A 12,187-nucleotide genomic window follows, 5' to 3' on the forward strand; every position below is an offset into this window, starting at 1 on the left:
AGTGCGATGAAGGCCAGTTAACGAGCCGGATTTTAATAGACTTTGCGAAAGTTCCAATACGAATCCATGGGGCTAATAGGGTCGTTACGGCCAAGACCAGAGGCTCGTCAGCCCCGGTAGAGCAATCACCAGCGATGTAGGAGTGGATCATTGAGAAACTTTTCCCACACCTAACCACTGGCCTCCGGCTGCGTAGTCACCATAAATAGCGAGTGATGGCAGCCGCGAGAAGAAAAGGGGCATTCGCTATTGCGTAATTGCCACGCTAGACGTGAAAACGCGTTCAATAGCGCCAGCTGGAACTCTACAGCCTACGTGCTTCGGAGTCTTGAAGTGCCGGCGCCACTGTACAAGATTATGAAAAGCTGCTTTCAGAATCGAGTGCTGGTCTACAACACATATGAGGGTCAGAAATACGTCCCGCTTACTACAGGTGTACCGCAAGGTTCCATCTTGGGTCCGGTACTGTGGAATTCCATATGATATGATGGTGTGCTGAAGCTGAAGCTCCCACCGGGAGCGGTGATTGTGGGCTCTGCGAACGATATAACGGAATAATAATACGAAGAGTCAGTCAGCGGGGTCGAGTTGAAAGCCGCGCTATTCATATGGGTAGTCGAGGATTGGATGCACTCCAGTAAACTGGAGTTAGCGCATCATAAGACGAAGGTCATAGTAGTGAACAACCGTAAATCGGAACCGAAGGCGGCGATTAGTGCCGATGGATGCATTATCGCCTCAAAACGATTCTATAAGCTACTTGGGGTAATGGTCGACGAAAAGCTCACGTTTGGGAGTCACGTCGGGTATACCTGCAAGAAAGCTTCCATGACTATATTTGTACTTGTATTTGTATTTGTACACATAACTCATATGACACCATGTTTTAATGAATTAAAACCTAATTTACAACAAATTCGATCTAAATAGCCTATTTTTAAATCTATTGGAGCATAGGTTGTATTGTCAAAAGCGCCTAAATAGCCTATTTTTAAATCTATGACTGGGTTCGTTGAATACAAATAAGTTTTCTACTATTGAAAAGGCACGAATGAACGCAGTGACTGGTTCGTTATAACCAAAAGATGTTCGATGGAACCTAGGCACAAGCAACGCATTGTTGCGCAACGTTCTCTGCGGAGCTCGCAAATTTAGAATCGAAAGCAACCAAGGTGAGTCGATTTCTCCGTTAAGAAGCTTTTTAATTAATAACGCTTGTTGAATTGTTCGTCGTCGTTGCAGTGTGTCCAAACCCAGGAGTCGACATCGCTCAGGATACGGTGGAAGTTCTGATGGATTGCGCCATGGTCTTTAGGGCCAGTCTAAGAAAACGTTTCTGGATGCGCTCAATTCCTCAACTCCACGTGGTTTGATATGGGCACCATACCACAGCAGCAGTTTCCAAAAGAGGACGAACTAGCGCACAGTAGAAAGCCTTGAAACAATGGGGATCGGAAAAGTCTTTAGTTATTTTCGAGATGAATCCCAGTTGACGACTCGCTTTAGAAATAATCGCCGAACGATGAAGGTCAAACGACATTTTTGTATTCAACAGGATGCCAATGTCATTCACCTGATCTACTCTTCTGAGTGTTACGCCATCAATTTCATACGCAAAAGCAATAGGCTTGGGAATGCGATGAAACGTAATTGATACCCATTTGTCAATACTAAGACACAGCTTAATTCTATGACACTAATTGGCAAAAATATCAAGTAATGATTGTAGACGTTCACAATCCTCAACAGTACGCACAACGAAATAAAGTTTTAGGTCGTCCGCATAAACTAGTTTGCAGTTATTCTGTAGTAAATGGACGGCATCATTAAAAAATAATATGAAGAGCAGTGGACCCAGGTTGCTTCCCTGAGGAATTCCTGACGCGTTAGAAAAAAAGTGCAGAAATCAATTTCAACTTGCAGTGCTCTATCCGAAAGGTACCATTTGAACCACGAAACTAGTTTACTTGAAGCTCCAAGTCGGGAGAGTTTACAGAGCAGTATTCGGTGGACAATTTTGTCAAAAGCGGCTTCAAGTCGGTACATCCATCTGAGCCTTCTGTTCCAGACTCGCAATACAGGTAGAAGTGAATTGCAATAAATTAGTAGCCACTGATCGGCCAGGCATGAAACCATGCTGGTCAAAGGAGATATAGTTTTTAGTACGCTCTTGAAGTACACCGCACACTATAATCTCGAAAAGTTTTGACGCAGCAGAGAGACTTGTTATTCCGCGGGAATTTTCCACGTTTATACGGTCACCGGTTTCGTAAACTGGAAACATGTAGGACTGTTTTCACAATAACGGAAATTTATCTTCATGGAACGAACGGTTAAAAATACAACACAGTGGTTCTACTAATGCTGCTATACAATGGGTTAAACTGCAGCAGGTACACCATCTGGGCCAGGTGAAAAAGAACATTTTAATTTCTTCGCTGCATCAGCCACTATTTCATTCGTTATCAGCATTCTCGTGCATGATGTCAAAAAGCTCGTGGTATTTATCAGCAGGCGAAAGCTGCTGGCATGATCCCTATCCGCATCATTGGCAAAGAGTATGTAGAGTGCTTCGTGCAACGTGACACGAGAGGTATACGGACCATCAGAAGGGCAACTTCAAAGTCCAGGTGGCAGTGGGAATGATCCAATTCTATCAAAGGTAGATGGACGCACCGACTCATCCCGGAGATAGCCGGATGGATCGAGAGGTGCCATGTGGAAGCTAACTTTCACCTGACACAGATACTGTCAGGCCGTGGCTGCTTTAGGCAGTACCTGCACAAGTTTGGGCACGCGGAGTCACCTATGCATCCAAAATGTGCGGGCGCGGGTGAAACCGCTAGCATGTGATATTATCCTCGTGTCGCACAGGTAAGGAACGAAATTCTGACAGTGAGTAGGCCGGATACTACTCCGGAAAACATAATGGGAAGGATGTGCTAACACTGCTTCCCAGAACATTCTCACGCTGCAAGGCACCAATCGACGGAACACTTATCGAAATATCAATGAAGGCTGACCTTGTCTTTATCAAGTCAGCCAAGTCATTATGAAATAAGGTGCCCTTCTCCCTGAAGCAATGCCTAACGGCGGTACCAGAGAGATTCGGTTTCGAGAAAAATGGAGAAACGTAGGTATCGCACGTCCCGCGTTCTTTTTTTTAGATGGAGTTTTTAGATGGAGTGTCTAGAAAAACAATCCCCGCACTACGGTTTTCGTAAACTGGATAATTATCTGTTTGTACAGAGTTGGTCCAGTGATGAGAAATCTCAATTACGATGTTGGAGGGTTAAGGATAATTTTCGCGAGGTTTTGAAGTTATATTTTTTTGCAATTAATACCGTCCTCCGCGACGGAGTACCTTGGTCTAGTGCATCTGCGTTTTTGTTTCCCCAAATGTCTTACCCAGACCTACCCCGAGGAGGAGTTTCTGGCCGGGCACGCCAAGGCAAACAGGTGGCCCTCTTCGAGGTGGCGTATAAGCCAATGTCTTGTATATACGGGGAACGGAACCGCGGATTTGGGTGCTTCGTTTTCAGGCCCGCTACAGCACTGTAGTAATAAATCAAGAGTTCCCTAAGGAAGCAATACAAGCCCCTTGTTATTCACACTGTTCTTCAATGACGCACAGAGGAGTAACTCGAGTAAAAACCTGGCCAAAATTATTATCGCTGCTATTTAGCGATATTTCGGATTATATCTGAGTAAGAAGTGGAAGTGGCTGGTTCGAGTATTGTAACAAAGAGTAACTATAAATATCACACACACAACTCAATGTTTAGATTTACATAGCTTAATGTGTCTCCATTAGTGTTAGTGAGCTGACAAAGTGATACGCTCGTATGATGTTTTGTTCGCAAAATGAGCAGTGAAACAAATCGAAGAATTTACCAGTAAAATGATGTGGCAAACCATCCACATTTCGAATTTTCAATTTGATGCTCACATATTATATGATATTATTTGATGCCCCGTGCAACCTACGTAGGTTGGAAAAAACCTCTTGTGCGGAGTGTTATTTGTTCGGATTATTAATTCTGTGCATCAAGCTAATGCTCAGTTAACTTTAGTTAGTTGAAATTCCTTCACTAAACTAATCTCAAATAATTATTGTTAAGCTGAAACTATGTTCGGAGGATGAAGCAGGGAACCATCAACTAGTTAATCTTTTCCCTTTCTCGTGTACGCGTGAACACTTAACGTCGAAATTTGTCAAAAACAACATTTTTCAAACGGGTCGCAAATGTCAATCCGGACATTACCGGATGAGCTATTAGCGAGGATGTGTTCGGGATGATACGAACTTTCATCCCCTCGAAGATAATATGAACGGATTCCGCGAGATTTGATAACTTTTTTAATATTGAAAATACTCGAAAATACATAAAAATAACCAATTTCGAAAACTTCTTAAGAGTAGTTAAAATTTTAATTTTTAAAATTTCTATCAACTGGTTTGTTAGCATTGAACATAAAGAACTGATTTGCTGCAAAATATGGATAATTGTCATTTTTTTGACGCCTGAAACAAGTTGTTAATATAAATGGTTCGATTCCCAATAAAAAAGCTTGAAAATTTGTCAATATTCACAGCACTCCCAGCATATGTAAACACCGTTAAACGTCAATCGAGTGATGGCATTTTGTTAAGCATTTATTGGAGCTGCAGAAAAAAATATACACTGAAAATATTTTTTCATTATTCTCTGCACGCACATTTCGTAAACATGAAATTCGTAGATTGTACAGTACTTTTGCTGGATGTATAGAACATTCGTACTGCAAGTTATCGAATAGAATTGCAACTTTACGCATAATTTGTACAATTCACGAATGTACTTTCATACGAACGTGGATAACAACTAACTAATTTTTCGTACTATTTACATTATGCAGCGTTCTTTGTACGAATTATTTGCGTGAGCTTACTAATTTTTCGTATTATTTACATTTTGCAGCCTTTGTTTGTACGATTGATTGCGTTTATTTTTAAAACTTTTCGTTACGTATACGAATATAAATCTGTATCAGTTTTGACAGTTCTGACGAAAGTACCTCTATATTTATTACGCATTGGTTTCGTTGCAGAAAACAACAAAAGGTTTTGTATATAAAACATACGTTTTCGTGGAATAAACTAAAATATATTTTCAGTGTAGCGGCTCCAAAAAATCTTTTTCTTATTTTGGCCAGCTTTTTGTTCTAGGTACTCCTCTTTGTGACGTGACGCTGATTGCAAGTTGGTGTAGGCCGGAACTGTTGAAACTGTTTTTGAAAGTTAGGACCATCGACACTTGCAAAGTTATGAACTCCCACTAAATCGAATCTAACGAGGGTTAATCACGTATCAGAGCTTGATATCTTTCTTGATACTAGACTTTTATTTCTTTTGCATCGCATCATAATGATGAAGCTTGTCTGTTGTGAAATAAATTTCTTACTGTCTGGCGTGGTCTTGGAGATTCGCACTGGCCAAGAACGTTGGATTGTTCCTTGACAGGGCCGCCAATCAAAAATTAAAAATAGTTTCTCTTTCAGCTAACTTGCAACCTAAGGATCGAGCATATAAAAAAACATCCATAACACACTACCTGACCTTTTCTGATGTGATTCTGTTAATTACAGGAACATAATCAATTATAAAATGATGAATTAAAAACTTTTACTTTTGCTTTCATTAAGCACGATTATTATCTGATTATTTTAAGTTTAGTAAAGCGGGCAATGTATGCAGTTCGCGAGAATGCGAAAATGAACGGGAATGTAAGGTGTGCCTTTTAGGCTTAGAAAAAATTTTCCTCCGTCCATCTGATTATTATTCAAATTAGTCGTTACAACACTTTGATCACTGTTTACAGGTATTTTAGTAACTCATTTATTCTTAACCCAAAAGGTATTGATTGCAAAATTAGATTTTGACTAGGCAAGTAGAACCAGTTAATCAATACTATCACCAACTATGAATAGTCATTAATCTAGACTCTATCACATACATTTCCACTGAAATTTAAGAATCTTCTTAATTTCTTCGTCCACCCTACCGATTCATGTGCTCGAAACCCTTCCGCTTTGTCACAGGAAGAGCCAAATGACGTAACCTATTAAATAAAATGGAGCCCGTCAGTAAATTAGAAAAAGGATGTCATTTATTACCTAGCGAATTTCCGTCGAGCTGGTTCTGTCGTTTCGCCAGGATTCCGCCTGTCACCGGCTACGGGAGACTGGGAGAGCGAACGCTTCCGGGCCGGCTGGCTGCGAAAAAAAGGTGTATCGAAAGTGCCACTACATGGGTGAAGAAGAACTTGCTTCCGTCGTGATTTTCTTTCTTGCGGACAGTCGATCGTTAAATGCTTCTCTACGCGCTCCCCGTATGGCGGGCGACAATGGGGTCCTCATCCGCACTCTGGGTGTGTGTGCCATAGCGAAAGTGGTTGTTCATTTTACTGGACACTTTCTTTGCCCAAGAAACGCAAGGTAGCAAGCTTCCATTCATCAAAATCTTAGATTAAAATGGATTTTAAAAATTTATGAGATCCACTTTCCTTTCAGCGCAAACGAGTCTGTTCCCGGGGTTCATCCGGAACGGAAAAGCGTTGAAAGCGACCTGCTCCAGGGCGGATGTGGCGTGGTTTTTATGATAGTCCAGTTTTTATGTCTCATCGAGTGGACAATATAGTTAAAAGTAGAGACAGTGAGTGGTCCCGGATGAAAGATTTTCGAACGAAAGATAAAATAACCGCTCAACAGCTTGGCTGCAGGAAGCGGTTCCGCTCCAGGAGTGTCTTTGATAAATAGGGGGATTGCCTGATTGCCACGGAACGGTCAAACGGAACGGGTGGACTGTCCCACGACGGGGAGTTGACAGCTTTCGACTTTATTTATTTCGCTTGCTGATGGATGGGGGTTTAGTTTCATTGGAAAGTTTTTGAGCTGTGAATACGCCAACGGAAGTTTGCACAAAGAGACTTTTCGAAAGAAAAGCGGCTTTTACATTGTTAATTTTGCTGCAATCGATGAAGTGCAAATAATCTGTATTTAATATGCAAGTCGGAACGGTACTAATTGTATTTTCCTTGGAATTTTGAGATCCATCTGAGCATCTAGGAATTCTATTATCCGCAATTTGTATATCCATAGTACAATCGCTCAGGTAATTAGAAATGTTTGGAATTCCGTTCCTCAAACCATCATAATCATCAAACTAAATGATTATTTCTTTGATAAAACTAAATGATTATTTCTTTGATAATTTCAAGTTCAATCATCCCTGCTTTTTCACATCTATGAATTTAAGAATTGTAACTCTTCAGCATGGTACTTGGAAATAGACTACTGATTCGATATTAAATTTTATGCTCATCTATTGATTACACGTAAAAACCACGAAGGCTGCCAACCACAACGATGATTCTTTTTTGACAAATCATAATCGCTGCAGTTTTAATTGCGAGCACAAAAAATACCCATCTACCGCAACGTTATGTTCGACTGATTGGCACGGTGATTTATCGAGAAACAGGAACATGCTCGTCAATAAACCGGAAAATTAAAAACTATCCTGATGCATAATTTTTGAAATGTTGGTTGGCTCTATCGCTTTTGTGGTCTACTGTCAGTACTTTATGAGTGCGGTTTGATCAATTAAATCACGTTGCCTATTTTTTTCGGTAGTAAAAAAAGCAATACCTCAGGTAGAGACAGAGCTATTAATCAATTTAGGTAGTTATGGTTTAAACTATCAATGGTCTCAAATCATTTTTATTTGGTATTGCTGGCTGCGATTTTGGCATAACCGTCGGATCGCTTCTCACATTAGAGTAATATAATATTTCAATCTAAGCTGGACCTTTTTGTTTTGTTTTAGATTTATAAATTACTTAATCTGAATAATATCATATCTCCTGAAATTTTCGATTTAGCAATTAATTATTACAGTGGTAATTGACAAATTGAATGGTGGAAGAAAGTTGAAAGTACTAGAATTCAAACCAAAAATATTTGGGAAACTATGAATCTGACATTCAATTGTTGATTATCCAGTTAAAAATACATAAAAATACTACACCCTGGAATGGTCAACAAAATTTTGTCAACAGGTTCTAGTTTTTGTACAAAAAAAAGATATAAAAAATCAATAGGTTCTATGTAGTATTTAGCTGAATAACGCAACAACACTCGACTCAATGAAACGTTTTTAATGGAGTTACGTTATTCAGCTGTATACTGAATGGAATCTGTTGTTTTTTTACGATGAACTAGTTTTCCTGGAATCAGCAGAGAGCAATTTTTCTCAACTGAATAAGTAAATTTTATTAAGAAAAACAAAACAAATCGTGAATTCCATATGAAGAAACCAATGTGACAGTGGTTTATCGTGAGGTCATTGATATTCTTGGAAACACATGAGCCACTGAACTTAATTTTCTATATTCTGTCATTTCTATAGCTTTCCGACACTGTCCTAATTAAATCATTACCACATTTCGTCAGAAATCGTTGAAAATAGAAAGTAAAACCGCACCTGCCATGTCAAATTTAAACTTCGTTCTTTTTTATTTCATTTGCTGCTAAACCTTGCTGACGCCCAACTACCAATATGTGACCGGAACCGCAATGCTGCTCTGCCATCTACCTGCCGCCAAACCAAACGCAGGTATCCTGGATACGGCATCGTGACATCCATATTTTAACGGTCGGCAGCTACACGTACACCTCGGATCAGCGCTTCCAGGCGACACATCACAAAAATACCGACGACTGGACACTGCAGATCAAGTGGGCCCAGAAGCGAGACGCCGGGATATACGAGTGCCAGATCTCGACGCAACCGGTGCGCAGCTATTTTGTCACGCTTAGCGTTGTCGGTGAGTATTGGCGATGTCACGTTCCTTTTCCGCATACGAGGTGTGTGTTTTTTTTTTTTTTACCTTCTGTGAAATGTCGTTCTATGCTCCGTGCAAATCCTGCCTTGAAATTGTAATCAGTTTTCCTATCAGGTTTAGTACTCGTCAACCGATGACTAATTGGAAGTTGTCGATTTTCACGAATCAGTAAATGCCACTTGTTAGAGATTCGTTCATAAACTGATGCCCTGCTTCTCATTACTGGCTAGAGGTTGGATGTAAACTCTGGTGTAACATTACATCATGACATGACGGAATAGATTTTATTGATAAAAACGAAAATATTGAACCGTATTGAAGCATAAACTAATTGCAATTAATGGGATGTTTTTGTTTTTAAATTTTGGTAATTAATTTGTTAATTAAACAGTACAAATAGTACAGGAGATCGCTTTCGTTATAACATACCGTGATTTTCCTCAGTTGTTAACCATCAGTTTTTGAACAATCCACAAATTTCACTAATCACAATATAGGTACTTTTCCACCATAACCACCTCTCCTTAAGGTGAAACGGAACGTGGTCGCGATCAACTCGAATTTTGCAATCTAATTTTTTTTTGATTTATGAAGACTACGTACATGAAACTTTGATCAATTGTTTTCACAACTGTTGCATACCTGAAGTAGCAATTTGAGTGCTGTTTATTTAGTGGAAGCCGAATTTTTTACGATCAAAATACAGAAGTAAAAAGAACTCTAGCCTCAAAATTGTATAGGAAAAGGCCACAATCCCGTTTCACCTTAACGAACACGTTAAATGTAGCATCACGTTACGTACCTAATCACAGATTACCACTTCAGTGTAGCAGCTTTGTGGTAAACAGTTGCATAATTATGCAACGATTTCAGTGCATTTGTTCTCTTTCTCCTCCGCAATTGCATCCCACTTTGCATCAAGCCACTATTACACTACTCGCAGTTATTCCAGTCGGTTGTAATTCAATTTGCTGCTATTTGTGATGCACAGATTTCGTGGTAGGATAACTGGTTAGAGTGGTAAATAGTTTGTGTACGAGGGTAATCAATTGTTAAACACTTGCCAAATTCCGTGGCATTGCAATTAACGCCAAACCCTGCATGCAATTGAAGCTGGCGCAGATCAGGTAGCGGCGATAAACTGGCAGTGCCCGTTGCTAACTTGTATATAATAGTACGCACTTGTGTGTAACATAAGCTCAATCTTACAGTAGTTTCAATTATAATCGCTAGTATAGCCAACCAGTTTTCAACATAGATTATGAATTTTGTTTCAGAAAAGTAGGTAGGTACGTCATACAAAGGTTCAAAAAAATTTTATGTAACAATCTGAAATCAAAAAATGGGTGCTTAGTTTAGTCAATAAATATAAAGAAACAAAACAAGGTTACTGATAAAAAGTATCAAAACGCTACCGATTAAAAATTTAAACCAGATGATACTCAGAATAAAAAAATGATTGAAATCAAAAGGCTTGCATTGGGAGGCCATTTCTAGAAGTTTTAAATGTATACTTTAGCCCAGACCAAGAGACGAAACATCTTGAGCTAATTTTCAACAAAATCATCGTCCGATTGATATTAGTACATGTTTAACTTTAGTAACACTAGCACCATCTGCTGCTGTGTTCGCGCTGCGTCCTGTATCACTACAGCAGCGCTAATGTGCGTGCATGTGTCAAATTGAGAACCAAAAAATATATGTGAGATTGCATGACAGCGCCCGAGACGATGTTTTCATGCGACGACTGTTATTTGACAGTAAATATAAAAAGATGGTTTTTGTGACGCTGGTACAAAGTATTACACGGTGCTCCCACAGACCGTTATTATAAAAAAAATGCACCAAAGAATCTGAGTGCACCATTCGATTCGTTATGACGTCCAGAATGTCTGGTCAGAATTTCAAAATCATCGTACGGTACATTTTTGAGTAATGCCCTTTTGAAGGTCGTGACGGGCTGTCGAACTTATTGTTCAACATCGCATTGGAAGGTGCTATACGGAGGGCTGGTGTGCAGAGAAGCGGCACCATCATTACGAAGTCGCACATGCTTCTCGGTTTTGCGGACGATATCGACATCATTGGTTTCAACCGTAGAGCTGTGGAAAAGGCCTTCGGACCTCTCAGGAGGGAAGCTGCGAGATTAGGGCTCGTCATAAACTCTGCCAAAATGAAATACATGGTGGCTGGCAGAGTGCGTGGTAGTCCGTCGGAGGTTGGTGCTAGATGGGGAAACATTTGAAGTAGTCGACGAATTTATTTACCTGAGAACATTAGTGACATGTGACAACGAGGTTAGCCGTGAGATAAAGAGGCGGATAGTAGCCGCAAACAGGGCCTTTTACGGACTACGCAACCAGCTAAGGTCCCGCAGTCTGCAAATCCGTACTAAACTTGCACTCTATAGAACACTGATCCTTCCGGTGGCTCTCTACGGCCATGAATCATAGACGCTGAAAGAGGCTGATTGGCGAGCTCTTGGTGTTTTTGAGCGTAGGATTTTGCGTTCAATCCTTGGCGGCAAACTAGAAAATGGTGTTTAGCGCAGACGCATGAAGTGTACCAGGCATACAAATCGGCGGATATAGTCAAGCGGATAAAACACGGCAGGCTTCAGTGGGCTGGGCATGTAGCGAGAATGTCGGATGAGCGTCAAGCGAAGGCTATATTTAGCAGGAATCCCGATAGAGGCCGTCGACTTTGAGGTAGACCCCGCACTCGTTGGATGTGTGCTGTCGACGAGGATGCATGCGAAATAGGTGTTAGGGGAGATTGGAGGATAGCAGCTCAAGACCGAGGGAGATAGCGACGTATTCTGGATTCGGCATTGGATCCCGATTATCGATCTGTCGCCTTAAAAGTAAGTAAAAGTAAAGTAAGTAATATTACAAAAGAAACGCGTGAGAAATAACATTCGTGTTCGCTGAGTTGCCAATAAATTTTTTGAATCGATGTATTTTGGGCCGTAACTTATGAATACAAATTTTTGTACCGATTGGAGATGGAATGACCCATATGTAACAAGAAGATTTGCGCCGAGGAAAAGAAGCTGTTAATAGATAACATACTTTACTTTACTTTACTTTACTTTACTTTACTTTACTTCACTTTACTTCACTTCACTTTACTTTACTTTACTTTACTTTACTTTACTCTACTTTACTTTACTTTACTTTACTTTACTTTACTTTACATTACTTTACTTTACTTTACTTTACTTTACTTTACTTTACTTAACTTAACTTTACTTTACTTTACTTTACTTTACTTTACTTTACTTTACTTTACTTTACTTTACT

The 12,187-nt window shown here is 40.0% G+C and overlaps 1 protein-coding gene across 3 annotated transcripts in view; it reads left to right on the forward strand.

Annotated features, from left to right (window-relative positions):
• LOC129724450 (kin of IRRE-like protein 1) overlaps positions 1-12,187 on the forward strand; it is a 907,851-nt gene that overhangs the window by 825,172 nt on the left and 70,492 nt on the right. For all 3 annotated transcript variants that reach the window (XM_055679379.1, XM_055679380.1, XM_055679378.1), the window contains one exon: positions 8,657-8,867. In XM_055679379.1, the coding sequence (XP_055535354.1) occupies positions 8,657-8,867 (211 nt within the window). The remainder of the gene's footprint in view (positions 1-8,656; positions 8,868-12,187) is intronic.

This window comes from Wyeomyia smithii, chromosome 2, assembly GCF_029784165.1.
Source record: "Wyeomyia smithii strain HCP4-BCI-WySm-NY-G18 chromosome 2, ASM2978416v1, whole genome shotgun sequence".
Lineage (NCBI taxonomy): Eukaryota > Metazoa > Arthropoda > Insecta > Diptera > Culicidae > Wyeomyia > Wyeomyia smithii.